Below are 26,925 nucleotides of genomic sequence, written 5' to 3'. Positions count from 1 at the left end.
TTGGATTCTGTGTCTCCCTCTCTCTCTGCCCCTTCCCTGCTCCTGCTCTGTTTCTCTCTCACTCTCAAAAATGAATAAACACTAATTTTTTTTTTAAATCAGGGAGATTTCTCTTAACCTTTTTAATGTATTCTTATTGTGGTAAAATGTACACAATATAAAATTTACTACTTTAAGCATCTTTAAGTGTACAATTTCATGGCATTAAGTACATTTCAAACGTTTCTTTTTAAATAGTCTGTCATTATTCTCCAATTGTATTCATACTATTAATATCTAAATCACCACATCCAAAGCTTTAGCATGATTGCCTACCCCCAAAAATTCCTATAAGGTTGATGTTTTTAGAGATGCAATTCTAACAAACTCTTATATGATTTAGGAATGTCACATTTTCCACCAGATCATTCTGTTTTTTCTATATTCCCTTTAACCTGGTCTTGAAAGGGGGCAATTGTTGCTAATCTTTTTTTTCCTCCTAATCTACTTTATCATCTCACCAGCTCATAACATATATGTGTTTTATTTGGGCCAGAGCTAGTGTTTCTCTGCAAATACCTGAAACAGTAAAGGACTCTTTTAGCACTCAGGTATGAGCAGATATTTATTTCAGAACAGTAATGAAAATGAAGAGTTTGGTTAGTTTAATTATCCTATGAAATGAGGAATGATGAATAATCATTCATATGTTTGCTCTTTTATAGCACTTTTCTTTGAACCTCAGAGCTCTAGCACATTCTTCCTAATAGCCTATTTTTGTCTTTCATATATCATGAAGTTTTCCTCTGATAATATAACACTAAGATAGTATATATAATCCTATGCTTAGGAAGTGGAAAGTATTATCACCCATTATTCTCTTCCTTTTCTTAAAAAAAATTTTTTTAATGTTTTATTTCTGAGAGAGAGAGAGAGAGAGACAGCGTGAGATACAGAATCTGAAACAGGCTCCAGGCTCTGAGCTGGCTGTCAGCAGAGAGCCCGACACGGGGCTCGAAACCATGAACCACGAGATAGTGACCTGAGCCGAAGTTGGCCGCTTAACCAACTGAGCCACCCAGGCGTCCCTATTCTCTTCCTTAATATAGGAACTATGAAAGAAGTAAAACAGAAAAATCGCTGTTAGAATCAGGAGCGGGATTAAATCATAATGAGATCAATGCCAAATTAATACTCTCTTCATAGAGGTAGAGAAATATTACGTTAATCCTGAAAAAAAAATATCTCAAAATTTACTTCTCACCAGATCTCCAGTAATTGATATATTATGGTTAATAAAACAGAAAATTATTGTTTCTCCTTCTTAAAATATTCAACTATAGTAATTAGCTACAGAAATGCACCCATATAATTTTCAAACAGCTTTTAAAATACCATGAAATATTGTGTAGCTTTTCTCATCTAATTTAAAGCACTAAAATATAACTGATACTGCAAAATTACTTTTAACCACTAGAGGGCAGAAAACGCTCCACACTGAACATAACTCATTTCATTCCATTTTATAAAGTTTTTATTTTTGAGAGAGAGAGCAGGGGAGAGTGACTAGAGTGGGGAAGAAAGAGACAGAGACAGAGAATCCCAAGCAGGCTTTCATGCTGTCAGCACAGAGCCCGACATAGGGCTCGATCTCAGGAACCATGAGATCATGACCTGAGCCAAAATCAAGAGTCAGATGCTTGACTGAATGAGCTACCCAGGTGCCCCTTAATAAATTTTAAATTCTTACACCAAAACAATAACCACCACCACTACCACAACAAAAAGTCCTTAAGAGCCTCTTGTTTTATACTGTACAGTATACTGCACACTTAAGACTCAGTTAACAACTTTAACCTAACATAAATCACCTCAATTCAACAGTTTTTAGGAAGCCAAAGTAAACTTTTCCAGCCTCAGTCTAGCTATGAGTTAAGGACTTTTAGCAACAGAGAATCCACACATCCTTAAGGAAAAGGTAAGTACGTAAAAAACAACAAACAGTGCCCACTGAGAAGCAGCAAGACTCCATGTTAAAACATCTGCAATGAAATACAAAGGCTGTATCTATTATAAAATTGAAAGTCACTGAAGTCCCAAAGTGATCAAATATTAAAATATTTACATTAAACTGTTTAATATCTATATGTACCGTCTTTGAGCACAAACCAACTGTAGATCGACTTCTGGCAAAAATGTTTTTAGTCTCCTCTTAATATATCCTTTTGATCTAATTAACTTTTGTTTCCCTCCCATTTAAGCCATTTGCATTTCAGTAACTAAAGCGTTACTTTGTTTGATTAGAAACCACAACCTCTTCACTTTTTCACTCTCATTAATTAAAATGCAGCATGCTAAATTAAGCCATTTGGATTTCAGTCTGAGTGGGTGACATTTTAACAACTGCCCCTTCAACCTTGTCTCTCTTGTCAATCTTGGCCATGTCCTACATCATAGGATGACAGGAGGGCAATGGTGGCAGCCTGAGAGAGGAATGGGGCAGGCATGGAGCCAGGGTGTATACATCACTCAAGTCAGAGATTTCTCTGATGCATGAGCCTTTCACTTGCCAATCAAACCGGATAAGGCTTTTACCTTGTAGGGTTATGCATGACCTTACTCAAGACACTAAATCATTTCTGAAGTCTTGTTTCTTACCCTAAGCAAATCTGCTCTCCCCACTTTTCAGGTCTATGGGCACTGATCACTTTAATACTGATAAGTGCAGCACAGTGGTATAGAAAAGCTGAGGGGTGGGGCAGGGTAGAGGTGTCACCTCCCTTAGACTTATGAAAGCAACGCACTTCTAAACTCGAGGCTAGTCAGGGAAGAGAAAGGTTTCTGTAGTATTGCCTATCGGTGCAAAATACAAATTGGCGAGTGTGAAAGAAGCCTCTAACAAGTATAGCTGCCCAGTAATGGATCTGACTGATACGGGCTGTGGAAAAGTGTGTGGGCAAAGACTGGATGGTTAAACACCAGGAATATCACAGACATCACTTCTGCATTGATTGTCAAGTTGTACTAACTGGCTTCCATACTTTATGAGTCTTCTTTAAAGATTAATTATATGTTTAGAAAGAAATAGATATACAAACTTTAAGAAGTCAAAAGAATTTTACAGGATTTGTAATTAGGGTAACTGCATCCCAGTTTTCCAGGGATAGTTCTAATTCAGGTTTATTATCCTAGTATGCTTTTAATAGTGCCCCCCTTTCACCCACAAAAGAGCTCAAGTTGAATGAAAAACAACTGTCCCAAGGCCAACCTCATGTACTTCCAATTTCTTTTCCTCAAAAGCAACTACTTTCAATTGCTCTAGGATTTTTTCTATATGTTGTCAAATTTCCAAACAAACAAACAAGCATGATTATAGTATTTGCATCAGTTAAGAAGTATCTGTGGAGGTGCCTGGGTGGCTCAGTTGGTTAAGCATCAGACTTCGACTCAGGTCATGATCTCCCATTTCAAGGGTTCGATTGAGCCCTACATCGGGCTCTGTGTGGACAGCTCAGAGCTTGGAGCCTGCTTTGGATCCTGTGTCTCCCTCTCTCTCTCTGCCCCTCCCCTGCTCACACTCTGTCTCTGTCTCCTAAAAATGAATAAATGTTAAAAAAAAATTTTTAGGTACCTCTGAATTCAAAGATGGGTGAGGTGGGTGATATCACTGAAACAAGTTGAGAGACATTCTTGGAAGGTTTGAAGACTTATTAATCTAGGAATAACTTTCCTTCCTTCACACCACTGGGATTTTATATCCATCCAAACTCTCAACAAAACACAGGGATAAGGAAAGTAACGACAGGCCATATGTGGTCCAAAGCTCTCCAGAGGGTTAGCCAAGATTTTGTCAGGCTCAAGACATAGACAGACTATGTGCAGTCCTCTTCTTTTCCTCCCTTCCACAGGTGTTGATCTCTAACAGACATCTTGTACACCAAACTCCCTCTCAGCATTTGCTTCCAGAAAATCTAATCTACAGCAAATAGGTAATATGTTCAAAAGTCAAAGGATACCAAAAAGGAGTATGAAAAAACACCTCTCTCCCTCCACCGAGTTTCAGTTACTAGTTCTCTTTCCCAAAGTCAACCGATGTAATGTGGCCAGGTTATTGTGCATATTTCCAGAAGTACTTTGCATATATAAGAAATGTTATGTGTGTATATAGATAGATACATAATTTTTAGAAAACACATAATTTTCTTTCATGTACTAACAAATAGCATACCCTACAACTGTTTACTATACTTAGATTGGTAAACAGTCTGGCCATTCAGCTAAGGCCATTTTATAAAGAGTTGGGGGGAGGGGAATGAAATAGACCACCCCTAACAAAGCCTAAAACCAAGACTCATATATGCTGGTTATTTAACTCCTGCTAGAACAAAACTCAATACTCTTTAAATACCAATAACATAATCCAAAGGATGATTCTAAAGTGTCTTACTTGAAAAACTGACAGAAGTAGGGGCACCTGAGTGGCTGAGTTGGTTAAGCAAGTTGGTTAAGTTGCTCAGGTCATGATCTCACAGTTTCATGGGTTCAAGCCTGCGAGTGCAGAGCCTGCTTGAATTTCTCTCTCTCCCTCTCTCTCTGCCCTGCCCCCACTTGCAGTGTCTCAGTCTCTCTCAAAATAAATAAGTAAACTTAAGAAAAAAAAGAAAGAAAGAAAAAGTGCCAGAGGTAGAATGTGAACCTAATGGAGATTTAATGGAATGGCCAACATCAGAACATATCCATGTCAGTGAACTAAAATTGTAACCATTATACAATGAGCCAAGTGTTTTTTAGGAATCAAAGCTTTCCTATGCACAAAAATATAAAAGAGATTTTAAATTGACAGTTTCCTATTACCTTATGGTGTTAATAAACCAAACTATAAATAAAAACAAAAAAGGCTTTCCCTATTCCCAACACTCAACATGACCTGACTGGTTTAATTCATTAGCAAATACTCATCCCAACTCAACAGATTTACTCAGCACCTACCTATATGTTTCCAGCATTATTTAGCCCACTGGCATTGACATCCAAATATTATTCTTTTCATGAGCATTTAAGTGCCTGTTAGGTACTAAGTATTAAAGGTAGGCACTGGGAACCCAAAATGAAACAAAAAATATGATTCTTGCTTTTTAAGGTCTCCTATATTACTAAGAGAGGTAGACACATAAACCAAAAGGCACTATAATATAAGTACTCTAATTCAGAGCCAAGCACTAAGGGGGAAGATAAGAGGTCACATTTTTTAAAATATAATTTATTGTCAAATTGGTTTCCATACAACACCCAGTGCTCATCCCAACAAGTGCCCTCCTCCATGCCCATCATCCATTTCCCCTCTCCCCCACCCCCTCATCTACCTTCAGTTTGTTTTCTGTATTTAGGAGTCTCTTGTGCTTTGCCTCCCTCCCTCCCTGTTTGTAACTATTTTTTCCCCTTCCCTTCCCCCATGGACTTGTGTTAAGTTTCTCAAGATCCACATATGAGGGAAAATATGATATCTGTCCTTATCTGACTGACTTATTTCACTCAGTGTAATACCTTCCAGTTCCATCCACATTGCTGCAAATGGCATGATTTCATTCTTTCTCATTGCCAAGTAGTATTCCATTGTATATATAAAACACATCTTCTTTATCCATTCATTAGTTGATGGACATTTAGGTTCTTTCCATAATTTGGCTATTGTTGAAAGTGCTGCTATAAACATTGGAGTACATGTACCCCTATCCATCAGCACTCCTGTATCCCTTGGGTAAATTCTTAGCAGTGCTATTGCTGGTTCATAGGGTAGTTCTATTTTTAATTTTTTGAGGAACCTCCATACTGTTTTCCAGAGGGGTTGAACCAGTTTGCATTCCTACCCACAATGCTAGAGATTTCCTATTTCGCCACCTTTTCACCAGCACCCATAGTTTCCTGATTTGTTCATTTTAGCCACCCTGACTGGTGTGGTGTGGTATCTCAGGTTTTGGTTTGTATTTCCCGGATGATGAGTGACATTGGGCATCTTTTCATGTGCCTGTTGACCATCTGGATGTCTTCTTTGGAAAAGTGTCTATTCATGTCTTCTGCCATTTCAGAAGATTATTTGTTTTTCAGGTGTTGAGTTTGGTTAAGTTCTTCACAGATTTTGGATACTAGCCCTTTATCCAATATGTCATCTGCAAATAGTTTTTCCCATTCCATTGGTTGCCTATTAGTTTTGTTGATTATTTTCTTTTCAGTGCAGAGGCTTTTTATCTTGATGAGGTCCCAATAGTTCATTTTTGCTTTTAATTCCCTTGCCTTTGGAGATGTGTCGAACAAGAAATTGCTGCGACTGAGGTCAAAGAAGTTGTTACCTGCTTTCTTATCTAGAGTTTTGATGGTTTCCTGGCTCACATTCAGGTCTTTCATCCATTTTGAGTTTATTTTTGTGTATGGTGTAAGAAAGTGGTCTAGTTTCATTTTTCTGCATGTTGCTGTCCATTTCTCTCAGCACTCTTTGCTAAACAGATGTTTGTTTTCTATTGGATACTCTTTCCTGTTTTGTCAAAGATTAGTTGGCCATATATTTGTGGGTCCAATTCTGGGTTCTCTATTCTATTCCATTTGTCTGTGTCTGTTTTTGTGCCAATATCATACTGTATTGATGATTACACCTTTGTAGTAGAGGCTAAAGTCTGGGATTGTGATGCCTAAAAGGGCACATTTAACTTTCTACAAAGAAAGGAATATCAGGATGGCAGAGAAGAACATAGCTTTGATGTCCAGACAAAAATGGATCATTTTTTGTATATGTCATGACGATATCTACTTCACCTACACACACACACACACCCCCCCACACACACACACACTTCTTATCACCACACCTGGTACACAGTATGTGTTAAATAATTTACCATTACTAAAATGTGCAAGTTACAAATTTATTGGCTCTCCATTCCAAATCCATTCTTCTTTGCCCTGCACTTTGTGATACTGAACTTGGATCCTGCAAAAGCTTCTCCTTTATCAGGTGGCAGAATTTTAAGTTTCACCAATAGAGAGCACTGAAATGACCCTGCAAGGCAATGATAACAGTGAGACACTTGAGTTTTAGATACTGATCTTTTATTATTATTATTCATCACCAGAGCCTGGCATCCACCTAGAAGACTTCCAACTATGCTGTTAGACTGCTCTCTCTCTCTACCAACAGCAATATCATACCCTCCAGCCATGGCAGGCCACTTCCAGAGGCTAGTCTGGCCAACTCACATCCTCTAAGATCAGATCACTTTAGAGAACATGCTAATCTACACCTCTAGCAAGTTTCTTCTCCATCTGAAGGCTGTGTGTACCTATGATAGCCACTCTGTCTTCCAAGAAGTTTAAATCTCCCTCTTTTAGTAGTTAACCAGCTTCTACTAGCTAATAATCCTTTATATTAAATTTACCCTGCTCAAATAATGGTTTTTGCTCCTTACTGAACCCTGAATTATAGATATGGTTTACCAAAAACAATGAAATTTGATATTAGAGAACTAGAGATGAAAAGGCAGGGAGACCAGAAAAAAAGGCTAAGTGAAAAAATTGCAAGTAGGCTCAATATAATTGAAGAGCGGGCTGCCGGTGAGACAGGGATGAGAAAGACAGATTAGATTAATAAAATTGTTTTCAAAATCAGAAGTCAGCCTTCATGCTGTGAATAACAGGGGTCCATGGTGGATTTCAAGCAAGACACATGTCAGATTTGCATTTTACAAAAATCTCCCAGGTGGTAGTATAGAGAATGATATAGTGAAGGTAAAACTTGGGGGGAGGCAAGGTACTAGATGAACACTGTGACTTATGTTACTAGAATTCATTAACATTTCCAGCTCCCTCTTTTTCTAGGCACACAAGAACATGACATACCACAGGCCATGCCCTGCAATCTCCTTTCGCCATAAGAATGTTTTTAAATTCCTGCAAATCAGTTGTAAGTAGAAACAGTTAGGAGCTGGTGCTTAATCATCTACACTCCCTTCTGCTGATGCAAACCCTGAGGCCCCACGTTGAAATGGCAGAGTTAGGAGACAGTGGCCATGAATGACAAGGTGCAGAGGCCCCTGCAGTATTGGTTTATGGAGCATAAGGAGAAACAAGCCAGTGAGATTTTAAGCTACTTAGATTTGGTGGTTATGTGTTACTGTGGCATCAACTAGCCTACGCTCCACTCCTTTGACTCTTCAGTATCCACAGACACCTTTCTACCCATATTTAAACACCAGTGCAACAATAATATGACATGCTACCACCTACATGATGAAATTATTCTTCATACAAGTGAACATCCTATCACTCAGTCCCCCACTCCCCGGAAGGTCCTAACAGTCACCATTTCTATTTTTGGATGATGTTATTTCCTCTCCTCATTTAGTTACAACACCATCAAAATATTCTGCATCCTAAATACTACATTGTAACGTCAACCACCACCATTCTAATTAACATTAAAATAGTAAAACATTCTAATATTTACAAAGGAAAGAAAGAAAACAAACTGTGTAACGTGTACAAACTTTATATAACAAGTGCTTGGTTATCTAATGCTGCATAGGAAACCATACTGGGAGTCGGTGGTTTTAAAGAACAACTGTTTTATTACCTCTTGTGATTCTGTAGGTTGCCTGAGATCATGTGGGCAGTTCTTCCGCTGATCTCATCTGGGGCCTCTTCACGTGGTTGCAGTCGGATGACAGGAGAGGCTGGAGACATCTCTTCAGATAACAGGGACATTATGACAACAGGATCTCTCTCTCTCCCTCTTCATGTAATCTTTCCACAGGATCCTTCCGGTAAGGTAGTCATACTTATGTCATGGTGGTTCAGGCCTCTCAAAAGTAAGTGTCCGAAGAGCAAGAAAGTAGAAGCTGCCAGTCCTTTTAAAGACTAGATCTGGGGTGGGAGGAGGGGGGCACCTGGGGTGGCTCAGTCTGTTAAGCATCAGACTTCAGCTCAGGTCATGATCTCAAGGTGCACAGCTCGGACCCTGGAGCCTGATTCAGATTCTGTGTCTCCCTCTCTCTCTATGTCTCTCCCCCCAGCCCCTGGCTCATGATCTGTCTCAAAAATAAATAAACATTTTTTAAAAAGTAATAAAAAAAAAAAGACTAGGTCTAGGATTGGCAGAGCCCACTTCTACTGCATTCAAGTGGTTAACCTGAGTCACACAGCAGCCCATACAGAAGTAGGTGGGAACTGCTCATTGAGCATTAACCACAGGAGCTGTGGCTCATTGGGGGCCATCTTTAGCGTGTCATCCACCAGAGGCCAGAAAGAAAATATCCAACATTACTTATTTCCATAATTCTTGAGGCAAGAAGTGCAAGCGTATTTGCTTCCCAATGCAGCACCTACCACATTGATTGTAACTGTTTCCTGTTCCATATCCCCAGAGATTTCAAGCACTGGGACAACCTGGGCAATTAGGGATTATTTACTAAATAAGCACATTTTATAAATATCTGCATCTATGTCATTTGAATGAATATACAGTTCCTTAGCTACTCAAAGCAAAAAGTACTCAATTTAATATTAAAGTGTCATTAAACTCATTTGTAATCAGTTTAATTTTAAAGCCAGCAGAATATGTATTTTTAATTATCATCCTACTAAGGAGGATATATACATTGGAATCAATGAGATTTTGCAGTCTTTTTAATGCATGTTTTATTAAAAAATTTTTTAATGTTTTTATTTATTTCTGAGAGAGAGAGAGAGAGCGTGAGCAGGGGAGGGTCAGAGAGAGAGGGAGACACAGAATCTGAAGCAGGCTACAGGCTCTGAGCTAGCTGTCAGCACAGAGCCCGTACAGGGCTCAAACCCATGAACTGTGAGATCATGACCTGAGCCAAAGTCGGATGCTCAACCGACTGAGCCACCCATGTTCCCCTTAATGTATGTTTTAAAGTCACTGAAAGAACTTCCCAACCTATCTTCTAGGCAGGGAACAATACTCAAACTTTTTCCATTTGAAAAGTACTCATGATGTGTGCCTGGCTGGCTCAGTCAGTTAAGCATCTGACTCTTAACTTCGGCTCAGGTCATGATCTTGTGACTTCATGGGTTTGAGCCCTGCCTAGGATTCCATGCTGACAGCGTGGCGCCTCCTTAGGATTCTCTCTCCCCCTCTCTCTCTGCCCTCCCCTACTCCTGCTGTCTCTGTCTCTTTCAAAATAAATAAACTTCTAAAAAATATATTAAAATTTTTTTTAAATGCTCATGAAATCACCATGTCAAAGAGATATCTACACCCCATGTTCACTGCAGCATTATATATAATAGCCAAGACATGCACACAACCTAAGTGTCCATCGACAGACTAGCGGATAAAGAAAATGTGGTACACGTGCACTCAGCCATAAAAGAGAAATCATGGGGGTACGTGGGTGGCTCAGTTGGTTAAGCATCCAACTTCAGCTCAGGTCATGATCTTGTGGTTCGTGGGTTTGAGCCCCGTGAGGGGCTCTGTGCTGACAGCTCAGAGCCTGGAGCCTGCTTCCGATTCTGTGTCTCCCTCTCTCTCTGCCCCTCTCTCCCTCTCTCTCTCTCAAAGATAAATAAACATTAAAAAATAAAAAAATAAAAGAAATCCTGCATTCATGACAACATGTATGGATCTTGAGGGCATTATGCTAAGGAAGACAGAGAAAGATAAATACAGTGTGATCTCACTTATACATGGAATCTAAAAAAACCAAACTCATAGAAAAAGAGATCAGATTTGTGGTTGCCAGAGGCAGGGGGTGAGAGGTAAGGGAATCAAGCAGAGGTGGTCAAAAAGTACAAATTTCCGGTTATAAGATGAATACGTACTGGGATATAATGCACACCATTATAGTGAACAATGTTGCATGGTGCCTGTGATTTCATCACAAGGAAAAAATTCTTTTTTGAAACAATATGAGGTGATAGATGCTGACAATTAAAATTACTGTGACAGTCATTTCATGATATATACATATATAAAGTCGTTGTATTGTACACCTTAAACTTATACAATTTTATATGTCAGTTATATCAGTAAAACTGGGGGTTTTTTTTTTAATACTCATATCTGCCAAGAAATACGAGATCCCTCAAAACTTTATTTGGTTCATTATCAAATACCACTTAGTTAAAAGTCTCTACAACAGATGTAAAATAAAGGTTATAGGGTATAGCTAATAATTTACATTATTATATACTTCCTGTATATTATCTCCTTGAAGGTGAAAGGTCTAAGTTTAGTGGTTTGGAATTTTTGTTAGCCCAGGCACAATATTCTATGCATACCTTTTTTTCATTCCCAAATTTCATCTTCTCTGCTACCAGCATTACTGGTGGCTCAAAAAATACATTAAGGTAAATAAAGTGGTGAAGGAGAGAACAATATGTTAGGAGAAGCAGGAAGGTGATGTGAGGCTACTGACTCCACGAAAAGTGGTGGTACACCTAAGAAACCAGTTGTTTTGAGCATCCCAAGGAGGGCGCTTACTTTTTGTTGGGGTCACATATACATTACCTGATGACTGAGGCAGTGTGGGTTAAGTCACAAAACCCTAAAATAAGGAGTGTGGTCAAGGAGATCTAGTTCTGACAACCTCAAGAACCTTACAGATGGGGAAGCATTTTCAACGAGAACATTTGTTTTACAAAGATCTGACAATGAATTTTTTTCTTGCCAATAAATTTTATTTGGAGATAACAAAGTTAAAAATAAGTGATGCTATTTTCCTACTCTTTACACCCATCTGACAGAAAATAAAATTTCAAACCCACCAGAACCTGGAGGCTATCACCACACAGCCTGGTCCCTTTGTGGCTGTAACTTCCCTGGTATCACAACCATCCACATGCATACAAACCCGCAGCTAGTGATGCAGCTTCAGCAGATATCACTGATTACATCTATTGTGCTCAGTTATTACCACTCAGGAAGAAACAAGCCATGAGGAAATGTAACAAAGGTCAAGCACAAGAGAAAGGTGGGATATAGAAATTACTGGAAGGCTGGGCACATGAAATATGACAGGGAAGTTAATGGGAAGGAATTTAAAAAGAAATCCTAAAAACCCCAGAGCAGCAAAAACCCAAAAAAAGATTAGGATAGACTTCCAAGAGAAGTTTTTTGAGGGGGGAAGATGTATAAAGGGGTGAAAGTTAAAGGCAAACATCACCTAATTCACAATTCTGTCTCCAGCAGTATTTACTCTTGCAAGCTTAGTGGAGTTGGGGGAGAGGTAGAGGGGCTATGAAGTTGACCAAGAATACAAAAGTACGACCTTGCTGACTCCAATGCACTTTTCTTTCTCTCATGTCAGCTAATACCTAGAAAGCACAGCACAAAATGAATACCCTCTGGTCAGCTGATTAAATAGTTGTTTTAGAAGAGTCAGAGAACAACTCTCTTCTCAAAGGTGATCACTCTACCTCCACATCCTTCTGGGTTCCTACAGGCTCAGTTCTAGCCTCTCCCAAAATGTAAGCTTCCCACATCCCCGTCCTTTGGGGGCAGTTCTCAACCATCACAGAAACTCCTGTCTCTGTAGGTGCAGAAACTGTGCAGGGTTCACATTACTTTCTGGGAGAACGGGGCTGGAGGGAGGGATGCGGGTAACTGAGGTCTTCGAGGTGGGGCTAGGACCTTGGGAACTGGGTAGGACAGCCCAGGCCGACCTGCCCGTTGGCCACTGCCACACCCACCCAGGGAAGGAAGAGCCAAGGCTCCCACAGGGGACAATCCTGGGAGCAGCGTGTGTAGAATCCAGCGAAGCCACCTTCGAAGTGGACGCAACTCCCATTCCAGCAGTGGGAGAAGGAGGAGTTAGATAAGCCGGATGCTCTCCCCCACCAGGGTCTCCTGTCCTCCATCCTGGCCCTTAGCCCGCGCTCCGCCCAGTCCACACTCAGGAACTCTTGGGCCGGAGGAAAACCCTAGAACAGGCCAACCAAGAAATAGGAGTTCTATTTCAGAGGACGTCTGGGGGCGGGGCCGAGGGCCTGGGGCGCCGGAAGAGCCCCTTTCACCTCAAGACTGAGCGTCTTGTCCACAGTCCGGCTTCAGATTACTGCCGGTCGCAGGGTTCCTGGGCTGCCTTCCTGCGAAACTTCTAAGAGCCGCCTGCCCCTCCGCAAGAATGCGTTACCTAATGCCAAGGTCACGGTCACCGTCACAGGCACCCTCAACCCCACCCCTGGCGTGCTCGCCGTCCCTCTCTCTCTCCCCACCCGCACCTGCCGTAACCCGCAAGCTCTCTGGGCCCGCAGGTGCGGACCACGACGGGATTCCACGCCCCGCAGAGGCCCACCAGCTCTGGGGAGGGCAAGGGGAGACTCGATCCGGGGCTGCCCCCAGGCTGATGTACCAGGTGCGTCTGAACCCCGAGTCACCGCTAGGCACGACGCTAATAGCCTGGGAGGAGCGCGGTCCCAGCCAGGGGGCCTCGTTGGCTTCCCCCTCCAAGTCCGAGGGAGGGGGTGGGATTCTTACCCTTTGGGATCCTGCTCAAGCTGCACCACTGCTTCTCCTCCTCTCTCAAAGCTCTTCTCTCATTCCGGATCCCTGAAACCTTTAGAAGCACAGCTGCTGATTCTGCTGCATGATTCTGTCTGCTTTTTAGAAATATTATGGGGTGGGGATGGGATGAGGGGTAAGCTGAATTTTCTTAAATAGTTATGGTAAACTTCAAGACAAAAACTTAATCTCAGTCTATGTCCATTGGGGAGTGGCCTTGTATGGATATGAATCTACATGTTATTCACTAGTGTTTAGACTGTACTTAAGAATATCTTCCACTTTGTGGATGTCTCCCTTGAAATTAATTTCCATAGAATTTAAGTTACTATTCATTACTGATGTGATATATGTGGGTCCACAGATGGTCTCTTGGTGAGGAAGGAAGCCCCTAATTTCTACGCAGTGCTGAGTTGAACAATTCAGCAGTATAAAGTATGTTTCCTGCCTGCCCTGAGGGAGGGTCAATGTGATAGTGACCAAGTCAGTTGACTATGGGAACCAAGTGTGCCCTCCTTTTCTTTTCCAGTCTGTGCCTTTCAAGAAACATGGAGGTAATTCATCGCAGGCACTACTGTTGCAGAGAGCTTGAAGGAGCTGACCTACTGTCAAACACCTTTTACTCTAATGAATTGCACACTCCGTTACAAACAGCCGCTCGCCCAACCGCCTCCGAGGACAGGTAAAACAAAAACTAGACAACCGAGGAACTTGATCAAAAGTAACTTGGTGTACATTTTTACAAGGCAGACATCAATTTCATCCCCTACATACTAAAATTCCAGAATGATCACTTCCTTCATTCGAAAATTAATCTGTTTCAAACTTTTTATTTTATAAGGAGTAGTGTAGTGGTTCCCTATCATCCCCTAACACCATCTGTTGAAAAACACTCCCAGAATCTGTTGTTCACAGTTGCTATCTAAATCTTAGCTTTCCCAAATTTCCTGTAACACTTTAATTACAGATTATTATTTAAATTGCATCTAACGCATATTGATTGATTACTGTGGCAATTCTTTTAATCCTCACAACAACCCTATGAGATCAGTATCATTATTGTCGCTATTATTACCACCATTTTACATATAAAGCAACAGGTACAAACAAGTAACTTTCTAAGATCTTAGTGCCAGCTTTCTGTATTGTATTTATTTGAATCATTTCAAGGGAAAAAAAAAACCTCAAAACACTTAGACAGTAAAAAAATAAAATAGCCTTTATGGTTATTTTATTTGGTTTGCTTTAGTTTTATTTATAATTTCACTTAGTCAAATCTCTCCTTTAAGAATTCCTTCTTTAAGAAATCACAGAGGGGTGCCTGGATGACTCAGTCGGTTGAGCATCTAACTTCTGCTCAGGTCATGATCTCGCAGTTTGTGGGTTCGAGCCCTGCGTTAGGGTCTATGCTTATAGCTAGCTCAGAGCCTGGAGACTGTCTTCGGACTCTGTCTCTCCCTCTCTTGCTTGCACTGTCTCTCTCCCTCTCTCTCAAAAAATAAATAAAACATTTAAAAATTAAAAAAAAAAAAAGAAATCATACAGAAAGCCACCCAACCTCAGTTTATACTTCCAAGATGGGACATCACTGCCATACAGGCAGTCCATCCCAATTTTGAATGCTATTGATTATTAATTTCTTTCTACTGAGGACATTTTTCCTCCTCATAATCTCTGCCTGCTGATCTTCATTATTCTCTCCAAAGCCATGCAAAATAAGAATAATCTATCATTTCCATGACAGCAGCCCTTCAAGAGTTCACAGATCCTTTGATTTTGTAAGAATTCTCTTTGCCAGACTAAACACTGGTTCTCTACAAACTTTACTCTTCCTTCGTGAATCTGGGCTTTCACCATCTTGATCAGACTTCCATGGATCTAGTCTGGTTTGTAAATATGTTCTTTATATTAAAAAAGAAGCTTTTCTTTTCCTAATTATAAAATCAATACATTCCTTATAAATACTTTAGAAATCATGGAAATCCTCAAAGAAAACAAATTTTCCACTTTTCTAAAAGAAAAGCTATGAAATTAAAACAAAAGGAAGAAAACCTCTGTACTTCCTTTATCCAGAATAACCACCATTAACACCGTGATATGTGTCTTCTCCGTTTTTTTAATTTAAAGATCATATTTAACATATTTCTGTAAACTGATATTTTCATTAAATGAAAAGGAATATTTTCATACTTGTGGGAAAGAGGACTCAGTTCACTTCTATTGACTCAGTCTTTGCTGCATGTACTCTTCTGTTACCCAATTCCCAAAAATGGCTGTCAGCCCTAAATTCCTACTCAGCTCCAACAGTCATCAGATTAGGCAGGGCTTCTCTGAGTCAGAGGAAACTCTTAGCAGATTGTTCATGATCTGGGGGATAGAAAACTGTCCCTGACTCAAAAGCAGCAACATAAAATTTTATATTTGGCCAAAAGGGATCTGAATAGGAATTTAAGGCTGTCATATCTGACGAATTCACTATCTCCTCAAAAGCACTTATATATGGCTTTTCACTGAAATTTTTATCTAATAAGCCCTAAATGGTCCTATGGTTGGTTAGTAATTGGCTCCAAAACCTTTCAACTGACATGAAATTTAAGAGAAGCATCTTCGAGGGGTGCTTAGGTGGCTCAGCTGGCTAAGCATCCAACTCTTGGTTTTTGCTCAGGTCATAATGTCACAGTTTGTGAGTTTGAGCCCTGAGTTGTACTGACATCTCAGAGCCTGCTTGGGATTCTCTTTCTCTCTTCTCTGCCCCTCCCTTGCTCTCTCTCTTTCTCTCTCTCAAAATAAATAAACTTAAAAAAAATTTTAATGTTTTATTTATTTTTGAGACAGAGAGAGACAGAGCATGAGGAGGGGAGGGGCAGAGAGAGAGGGAAACACAGAATCCAAAGTAGGCTTCAGGCTCCAAGCTGTCAGCACAGAGCCCGACACGGGGCTTGAACCCATGAACTATGAGATCATGACCTGAGCCAAAGTTGGACGCTTAGCCAACTGAGCCACCCAGGTGTACCTCAAAATAAATAAACTTTAAAAAAAAAAAAAAAGGAGAGAAGCAACTCTGAGAATATAATGCTTTTATTAACTGCCTATAAAATTAAATATAACATATGTTCAGTTACCTGCAAACTGCAATAAGGTACTGGCTGAAGCAATAGGTAGGTATAACCATGTTCCTGACTCCTAATAACTAAAACTTGCTTTCCCTTTTATTCCACGAGAATTCTTTCCTATCATAGCCCCCAAATGGGAAAGTGGGGATGATCATGCATTCTCAGAACCTCTCTTTTTAACCTCCTCTTAAAAAGCAGCTGGGCAGTGTACAGAAGTAGAAGTTCTCTTTTTCTTCTGAACTGCTCTGAAAAGTGTCATCATGGTAACATTGGCACCTCTACTCTGTCAATGCTGAGGCTTACTTCTTCAGAGGAAGTTCAGTCTATGACTCCCAACTCAAACCTCAAGGTATCTCAAGAGCAAAACACAACAAAAAGCTCCTGACCATTAAGGATTACCCTTCAATATGATAAGGCTGAACATGAGTCCTAGCATATGTTAGCTCTCAGCAGTCTACTTTTCTAAACTTGGATGTACTTAAGAGGACGCCTTTTAAAATATCATAGTTTATTCTGAACTCCACAATTTTAATAGTAATACAAAATGACTTCCTCACATCAGTGTACTTTTTTCTTTTCAGAATAGGCAGCCTAGCTCTGATGTTATCCAGCATTGGTATGCACACAGGACACATCAGAACTACCTGAGCAGCTTTCTAAAAATAGAGAGTCCTGGCTCAATCTGGAGATATTCTGGTTCAGTAGGTCTGCTGTGAGTCTAGGAAATCTGCATTTTTAGAAGTTTTTCGGCTTACTTTTGAGACCACTGGGCTAGTAGAAAGCACTGAAAACAGTAAGAAAACCAGGACTCTGGTTCTAGCTTCCCCACTGACCAAAGGCGAGTTATTTTTTATATTTCAGTTACTTTCTTCACTGGTGTATTTTAATTTTTTTTAATGTTTTATTTATTTCTGAGAGAGAGAGAGAGAGACCGCGTGAGCAGGGGAGGGTCAGAGTGAGAGGGAGTCACAGACTGAAACAGGCTCCAGGCTCCGAGCTGGCAGTCAGCACAGAGCCCGACATGGGTCTCGAACCCACGAACCACGAGATCATGACCTAAGCGAAAGTCGGACGCTTAACCGACTAAGCCACCCAGGCGCCCCTTCACTGGTGTATTTTAGAAGAAGCATAGTAGCCACTATTATATATACTCTGACTTGACCTTCTTTAAAAATATTAATAAACAGATGGTATTCTTTTGTATTTCTTCCACTGAAAATCTTAGAATGGCTGATATAGTTATTCAGAATCATGACAGATATCTAGCTCCTTTTTCTATTCAGTTGACTTCTTATCTCTAGCAAGTTCTCTAGCTCATTAAGCAAACAAACATCAATTAGAGAAGTGCCTTGAGAATTGCTTAAGATTTCATCATATGTTCTCATTTTGTTTCTGAATTCATCCCACTGCTTTTAGATCCTTGAACTTTTGTTGTTGTTGTTGTTACTACTAGTTTTCTGCCAACTAAAAATGAGAAAATGTTTGTTCTGAGCTTCCTTTAATCATTCCTTCCAATAATTACTGGCTAAATTCAGCTACCTCAAGTAGAATGTAATGCTCAAAACTCCACAGTGACTCCAAAGCAAGATGCTGGTTCATCCTTAGGAAACACATCTTTCTCGAAAACAAGTAAATATTTAATTTTATGTGGTCACAGATTGCAGTATTACTAGTTTATTATTTTCTTTGTTATGGAAGCATGTATTATTTAAGCTTCCATATTATTTAATCCTAAACTTCAATATTTATGTTAATTCATTCCTTCTATAAAGTGCTGTCAATATTAAACCTAAGGGGGAAATGTGAGACACTAAAATAAAGGAGAAATAGGACTTATTTCTGCATTTGCCTTTTATTTTAAATGGATTCCTACAACTTACTGGCTTTAGATGGATGCCAACCCAAATGACTGATTAACATTTTCTACTGGCTCATCTTCCTAGGACAATGTAATATATGGAGGTCAGATACTGAGAAATTGACTCATCTAATTTAAATATAACTTTTTGAAACTTAGATATTAAAGCTTAGCTTGTCATTAATCAAATGTATTTAAATATTTTTCACTTGTCATGCATTCGAAACCATGTCTACTGATCATAGCCATAAAGCTGGTGAAAGCCTCAGAGGTCTGAGAGCTGAATCCTGCCATTACTTCTACAGCACCCTAAATCAGTGGTCACCCAGATTCTCCTTGACTAGCAAGTATAGAGGTGGGCAAACTTATTCTGTAAAGGGCCAGACAGTAAATATAGGTGACCATTGAACAACACAGATTTGAACTGCATGGATTCACTTATATGCAGATTTTTTCCAATAAATACAGTAGGGTAATATCAATGTATTTTCTTTTCCTTATGATTTTCTTAATAACACTTTCCTTTCTCTAGCTCACTTTATTGTAACAATACAGTACATAATACATATACAAAATATATGTGTTCACATGTGTGTACACTATTAAACAAAATAGTGTAATCAACTGTTTATGTTATCTGTAATGTTTCTTGGTCAACAGTAGACTTAACAGTTAGGTTTTGGGGGAGTAAAAGTCATATCCTGATTTTCAACTACATGAAGAGTCAGCACCCTTAACTCCCATGTTATTCAAGGGTCAACTGTACTTTAGGCTTTATAATCTCTGTCAAACTACTCAACTCTGCTGTTGCAGGCCAAAAAACAGACATAGACAGTAGACAGTATATAATGAATAGTTGTGGCTGCATTCCAACAGAATTCTACTTAAAAAAACAGGCAGCAGGTAGGATTTGACCTATAAGCCATGCTTTGCCAACCCCTATCTAGTGACTTTATAAGATAAACCATTCCACTTAGAAAAGACAGTGTTAGTTCTTCATTCCATTCAGCAGATATTTACAGAGAATTGCATTAAGCCAAGTACTATACTGGTACAAAGAAGTTCCATAGTCCAAACCCTTCTCTCTCTCTTTCTCTTTCTCTCTCTCTCTCTCTCCCATGTTTCTAATTGGCTCCTGTCTGCTCAGACAATACAGTCCAAAGGGCTTATAAGGCCCGGGGGCTCTGGTTCTTGTTTTCCTCTCTTGCTTCACCTCTTACCATAGCTCTTCTCCACTGTGCTTCAAATTCCTGAATTCTGTATATATCTGCTGATTTGGCCCAAATTTCAACTCCCATTTGCTCAGCCCTTAAGATCTAGGTAAGTTCCACTCAAACCTTCTGAAAGCCTTCCTCAAAATTTTCCAAATTCCCAGATAGGGGTGGAGGTGATCATTACTGACTTTCTGGCTTTGGTTTTTCCTTTGGTTCCACTTATGCTGCTTCTGTTCAACAACACTTTGACCCAGATGTGAAACACAGTCATTCTTCAGTTTCCTCCAAAGACCTCACCCACACAGAGCATTTGTGAGCCTAGTAAACTTCCCTGCTCAGTTAGGGGTCAAGAGGAAGATTCACATCACACCATACAACACGTAACTTAAAGCCCCTCGTTAGTCATAACCTCTGTATTCTTAAAAGTCCTTGAACTCAGCTGTCACCAGCGTTTTTCACTGGCTTTTCACTCAAGTGGTTTCCAGCCTCCTAATATCATGCTGGCTTCTCCCTTCCTCATCTCCCTGTACTCTACTTACCTTTCATCTTCCTCTTGCAAGAGCAAAACACCAAATCCCTCCCAAGGCAGAGCAGCTTAGTCAGTCTTAGGTGGCTTGGTATCTTACCAACACCCATATTCATAGGGTCTCTACCTCTGTGTCAAGTGGCCTAACAAAATATTTTATCAAAGAAAAAAAGATCCTTTCCTAAGAAGTGTTCTAGAGCCAACGCTGTCAGGAATGTTCGGTTCCATAACCTTTTTAACCTCTTGGCCTTTTGACGTGTCATTCCTCCACCTAAATGTCTGACTCATTCTTTAGAACTCATTCCTCCAACAGCTTTTCCTCCAGAAAGGAATCTTGTTGGTCCTGCAAGGCGCCTGGGGGTATAGTACCTATCCCGGAACACTGAAATCCAAGGTCAGGTGGTAGGCAGATGCAAATTTGGGCAGAAGACACCAAGAGAGGTGGTTTACTTCTCACTTAGCTTTAATATGAGAGAGTAATCTTTTGGAGCTTATTGTGGAGATATTCTTCTTTAGATTTCTCACCTGATTTCTGTACCGCTCACCCCACAGCACCCTTAAAACAAAAATGAAATTGGCAACAATTGGCACTGCCTTAAAGGCAAAAGTGGCTCCTATGCTTGCTTATCTCTCAGGAGCCCTATTTTCCTTTTTTTCTTTTTAATTTTTTATTTAAATTCCAGTTAGTTAACATATAGTGAGTATTGGTTTCAGGAGTAGAATTCAGTGATTCACCACTTACATACAACAACCAGTGCTCATCACACCAAGTGCCCTCCCTAGTACCCATCACCCCACCCATCTAGCCCATCCCCCACCTACCTCCCTCCATCAACTCTCAGTTTGTTCTCTATCTTTAAAAGTCTTGCATGGTTTGTTTCCCCCTCTCTCTTTTTTCCTCCCTCCCATATGTTCGTGTTTCTTAAATTCTACATGAGTGAAATTATATAGTACTTGTGTTTGAATGGCTTATTTCGCTTAGCATAATATACTCTAGCTCCATCCACATCATTGCAAATGGCAAGACTTTATTCTTTTTGATGGCTGAGTAATATTCCATTGTGTGTATAGGTATGGATGTATATATATGTATATATGTATTGTGTATATGTAAGTGTATACTTACTATTTTCCCTCTTATTGAGCTCTGGTATTTCCTATCTTGTTAACAACTAGTCACTTTTAAAAAGACATTTTTCTTTTTTTTTTTTTTTCAGCGTTTTGTTTTGTTTTTAGTCTGTTTCCTTCAGGTAAATCAATAAAATCAGACAGAAATAGATTTTCAACTTCTCTAAGAAAATTTAACCCAAAAGTGTAATTGATTCCCTTTTCAAGATCTTCATGTCATTGTCTGCTCTCCAGAAAATCACCTAGTTAATAAATATTTGTTGTGCATCATATATTTGCATATTGTTGGGCATCGTATATTTGCAAGACACTATCTGTATCTTGGGGACACTGTGGTGAGTATGGCAGAGTCCTTGTCTACAATGACTTGTCCTTTTTGCTGTGCTGTGGAAACTGTGATGAATCAATGTTCTTTGTTCTCTACAACATTATACTGTTCATCTCTTAGCAACAGATGGCCAGCTTATTATAAAAGGATAAAGCTCTGAAACAGCAAGGTGGCAGAGATGCATGGGACCAGCTATGTGGAAAGGCACCCAGAGCTTCCAAGCTCTCTGACTGCACCACTCCCCACATTGCCATGTATTCATCACCGCAGAAGCTCCCTTCTCGGCACTTTTGGTTGGTGTCAGTGGGAAGGATATTCCAAATAATCTAGACTGCCATTACTGGGGACTTAAGTCGTTAAATCCTTACTGATTAGGAAGCAGATTTTTTTGTCGCATATTCTGAAGTGTTTTGTGAGGCCTTCTTCTAGGCAGACGCTTCCATTCTCTTGTCACAGGCTACAGTCCAGGAAATAAATCCAGCTCTCTGGCTTCACTCATGCATGCACTCATTCAACAGACATCCACTGAGTATGTCCTATAGTGCATGGTTACAAGAGTGAACTTGTTAGAGTCCCTGCCCTCTACTTCCTTGTTAAGAAAGAGCAGAAAAATCCATGTGAATTACCAGTTATCAAGATCAGTAAACGCTACTGGCCAATTTATGAAATTTCCACATCTCCAGCCCACTGAATGGCAAAGTTATAAGGGACAAGAAAACTTTAGCATGCATAATAGCCATTTAGAGGGCTTATTAAAACAGATTACGGGGGCCCACCTCCAGAAATTGTGATTCCTAGGTCTGAGGCAGAGCCTGAGAATTTGTATTTCTAGCAAGTTTTTAAGGAGATGTTGATGCTGCTGGTCCATGGTCCACACTTTGAGAACCACTATTAAAGGAGCTCTAGATAAAGCTTAGGAGCAAGTGCTCCTGCTCCTTTGCAGGACTCTCCCTTTTTAAAAATTGAAAGATAATCTATAGCCAAAACCATTCAATGGGGAAAGAATATTCTGTTCAACAAATGATGCTGAGCAACCGGATTTCCACATGCAGAAAAATAAAGCTGTATCTTTATTCCACACCATGTATAAAAATTAACAACAAAAAGTTTTAAAAAATTAAATCATCGATCAGAGACCTAAAGATAAGAGCTAAAACCTAAAAACTATTAAAAGAAAACAGGGGTAAACCTTCATGATCTTGGATTTGGAAGTATATTCTTAGATATGACACAAAAAGCACAAGAAAAGAAAATATTGATAAGCTGGACTTCATGAATATTAAAAACGTTTGTACCCCAAAGAACACTATCAAGAAAATAAAAAGACAACATACAGAATAGAAGAAAATACTTCCAAATCATATATCTGAGAAGGGGCTTTATCTACAAGTTTTACACCTGAATAATAAAAAGAAAGCCTGGGGTGCCTGGGTGGCTCAGTTGGTTAAGCATCCCTTTGGCTCAGGTCATGATCTCAAGGTTTGTGAGTTCGAGCCTCAACATTGGGCTCTGTGCTGACAGCTCAGAGCCTGGAGCCTGCTTCAGATTCTGTGTCTCCCTCTCTCTCTCTCTCTCTGCCCCTCCCCTGCTTGTGCTCTGTGTCTCTCTTTCTCAAAAATAAATACATGTTAAAAATATGTTTTAAATAAAAAGAAAGCCCAATTTACAAATGGCAAAGGATCTGAATAATACACAGTTCTCCAAAGAACATACACAAAATGGCCAATAAGCACATGAAAAGATGCTCAACCTCATTAGTCATAATGAAAATGCAAATCCAAACCACAAAGAGATACTACTTCACATGCACTAGGAGGGCAATATAAAAACATAGAGACCTGATAGAAAGTAGATTAGTGGTTGCTTAGGGCTAGGGCGGGGACAGGCAAGTAGGGAAATAAACGATGGCTAAAGGGCACAAGGTTTCTTTTTGAGGTGATGAATATGTTCTAAAATTATTATGATGATGGTTGTACATATTTGTGAATATACTAAAAACTATTTAATTGTACACTTTAAATGAATGAATTGTATGGTATGTAAATTATATCTCAATAAAGATATTTAAGGGGTGCCTGCGTGGCTCAGTCGGTTAAGCATCTGATTTTGGCTCAGGTCATGATCTCACATTTCGTGGGTTCAAGCCCCAAGTCGGGCTCTGTGCTGACAGCTAGCTCAAGCGAGCCTGGAGCCTGTTTCAGATTCTGTATCTCCCTCTCTCTCTCTGACCCTCCCCTGTTCATGCTGTCTCTCTCTCAGAAATAAATAAAACATTAAAAAAGATAAACATTTAATAAAAAATAAAGATATTTAAAAGAAATAAACACATGGACTACAACTGCAAACCATCATCATCATCATCATCATTATCATCTCTGTGGGCCCTCAAAAATTTAACCTCATTCCTTCAGTAATTCGATGATGTCTCAGTAACCAGTATCTATCATAACCTACCCAACACTGAGAATTCTGTGTTTTAAAAATGTAATCTAAAACTAATTTTAAAGCTACAGGAATTTTAGTTGTTTGTCTTAGTGTGTTCAGGGTGCTATAACAAAGTACCACAGGCTGGGCGTCTTCTTAGAAGCAACACTGATTTCTCACAGTTCTTTTTTTTTTTTTTAATGTTTTATTTATTTCTAGGGGAGAGAGAGAGACAACGTGAGCAGGGGAGGGTCAGAGAGAGAGGGAGTCACAGACTGAAACAGGCTCCAGGCTCTGAACTGGCAGCACAGAGCCCGACGCGGGGCCCGAACCCATGAACCGCGAGATCATGACCTAAGCGAAAGTCGGATGCTTAACCGATTAAGCCACCCAGGTGCCCCTGATTTCTCACAGTTCTGGTGGCTTGAAGTCCAGGATCATGGTGCCAGCATGGTTGCATTCTGGTAAAAGCCTTCTTCCTGGTTCGTAGCTGGCACCTTCTTGCTGTATCTTCACATGGAGGAAGGGGCTAGCAAGCTCTCTGAGGTCTCTTGTAAGAGCATTAATCCCATTCATGAAGGCTCCACTCAGTAAAGGCCCCACCTTATACCATCACATTGGGCATTAGGATTTCGACACATGAATTTTGGGGACACAGACATTCCAGCCATAGCATTCCATAGTATTCCATGTTGAAGTGATTTCAAAACTCTCTCTTTTTTCACAGGTATCAGGAATTAAGGGAGTCGCTCCAACAATGTAGACTTCCATGGGGTGCAGAAAGAGAGTATGGTGGGGTAATACCCATTTCACTCCCTGAGACGCACAGGCCAAAATGTGAACCTCCTCATGTCATGGGCAAAGGACATCAGCATTATGGATTTGGTGGAGAAACCTGGCCGAGGTAAGTAAACTTTCTGCCCTTCATATAAAGATCTTTAGTTTGCATTTTTCTTTGTTTCTATTGTATGTCTTGTTAACTTAAATCTACCTCCAAACATTTCTTTTACTGTTTATGAAAAGACACAGATGGAAAAACTAATTATATAATTTATAATTGTGAAATCAATTTAAAAAATCTGTGTTTATGGATGTCTTTGCTCTCCTTAGAGATGTTCAATTATTGTGATCAGAAATTTTGATTAATTCCTTTGCTAATCACATTTTATCTAAAACTAAATGGGAATATTCCTGTGAGACATTAAATTAAAGATGTTTTTGCTTGAGCAAATAGCTGGCCTCATTTGTACAGATGCTGTTGATTTTTGGAACTTTTGATTTCTAACTTGTTCATCAATCTGTAGTCATTAGAATCTACTGGGCACTGTTTTCAAGTAATAAAATAGTTCAGTAATCATTTGTAACTCTTAAAGTCACTCTTTCAGCAGCTTTATTCAAAACATATTAAAACTGAAAAGAAAGCAAAAAAAAAATCTGAGCAGCGGGGCGCCTGGGTGGCTTAGTCGGTTAAGCGTCNCAGGGGCGCCTGGGTGGCTTAGTCGGTTAAGTGTCCAACTTTCACTTGGGTCATGATCTCGCGGTTTGTGGGTTCGAGCCCCGCGTCGGGCTCTGTGCTGACTGACAGCTCAGAGCCTGGAGCCCATTTCGGAGTCTGTGTCTCCCTCTCTCTCTGACCCTCCCCTGCTCACGCTGTCTCTCTCTCTCTCTCTCTCCTAGAAATAAATAAAAAATATTTAAAAAAAAATCTGAGCAGCAAATTAAATGTCACATTAGCTATTTACTAAAAATATGAGATTTTAAAAAACTATGAAATTTACTCAAAGTACAATCTATCAAACCTTCCCACGGAGCCTACCTCCTCCTGCTTTACCTAACAATCCTGCTTACCTGGTTTACTAACAATCTAGCTAACTAGTTTTTCATTCTAAAGCAGTTTCAAAAAATAAATTGGGAAAGACCAGCTGCAGGTAGAAAGAGAAACAGCAACAATAATGGCATGTGGCAGCTGACGACCTTACTGAATAAAAAGCAGACAATGAAAAGGCCCTCAGTCCAATTGGAAAGATGCAAATATTGGCATATTGTAGATAGCAAGTACCTCAAGATCATGAATTCATCCAACAGATTTCTTCAAGTGCCCACTCTCATGGAACTTACTTTCTGATATGATACAGGTAGACTTATATCGTCTTTGTACAGTAGCCACACTGTTATCCTGGCCTTACAATACATGGAGACCCAGAAGATTCAGTACCTTTCCCTGGATCACGCAACTATGACATTGTGGACCAGGGACCGAAGTCCAGATTTATTGGCTCCAAAGCCCAAGTTTTTTCATCTGTCCATTCTGTTCATCATTTACTCCAGCTATTGAGCAATTTTCCTTATTCAGCAATTTTGAGTATAGCAAGCATTGCTCTAGATACTACATAATGTTACAACTCTTAGGGAGTCTACATCTACTGTCCTCAAAATTTACATATTGAAAAAATGCACAACATTCTAAAAGGATCAGAACTGTACTCACAGAAGTCCAGAATGTAAAAAGAAGGCCCAAAGACAGGTTTCTTAAGGAAAATCCAGTTTGAAATGAGAAGTTTGTGTTTGGTGCCTCCCTGAATGCAGCCCTAGGCCAACTGGGAGATAAAGTACTTGTTCCATTAAGAATGCCCATCACCCCCAGCTCAGAAATGCAGGTTCCTGTACTCTACTCTCTTCACAACCTTTTATGTTAAATGTTATCATTTTGGTGTATTTATCTCTTCAAAATATATTTAGGACAAAGCTCTATTTTCTAATATAATGTACATCACTTGGCAAACAACTAAGGAATAGATTTTACTTGTTTCCTAACAGGGAACAACTTCTGTCACAATAGTTTCCT

The 26,925-nt window shown here is 39.8% G+C and overlaps 1 protein-coding gene and 1 long non-coding RNA gene across 2 annotated transcripts in view; one reads left to right on the top strand and one right to left on the bottom strand.

The window, feature by feature from the left end:
• Window positions 1–6,882: 6,882 nt before the first annotated feature.
• LOC120230331 lies at window positions 6,883–8,931 on the bottom strand. The gene is made up of 2 exons (XR_005527978.1): window positions 8,600–8,931; window positions 6,883–7,030 (listed from the first exon to the last, which is right to left on the bottom strand). It is a non-coding gene; the product is annotated as an uncharacterized LOC120230331 (long non-coding RNA).
• Window positions 8,932–13,173: 4,242 nt separating this feature from the next.
• Window positions 13,174–26,925, top strand: part of CUNH7orf31 (chromosome unknown C7orf31 homolog) — a 42,393-nt gene continuing 28,641 nt past the window's right edge. The window contains exons 1-3 of the mRNA XM_039229895.1: window positions 13,174–13,343; window positions 14,019–14,171; window positions 24,808–24,984. Of these exons, the coding sequence (XP_039085826.1) occupies window positions 14,038–14,171; window positions 24,808–24,984 (311 nt within the window). The 5' untranslated portion in view covers window positions 13,174–13,343; window positions 14,019–14,037. The remainder of the gene's footprint in view (window positions 13,344–14,018; window positions 14,172–24,807; window positions 24,985–26,925) is intronic.

This window comes from Hyaena hyaena, unplaced genomic scaffold, assembly GCF_003009895.1.
Source record: "Hyaena hyaena isolate Hyena2069 unplaced genomic scaffold, ASM300989v1 scaffold_40, whole genome shotgun sequence".
Classification (NCBI taxonomy): domain Eukaryota; kingdom Metazoa; phylum Chordata; class Mammalia; order Carnivora; family Hyaenidae; genus Hyaena; species Hyaena hyaena.
This window is presented reverse-complemented; position numbering and strand designations above follow the sequence as displayed.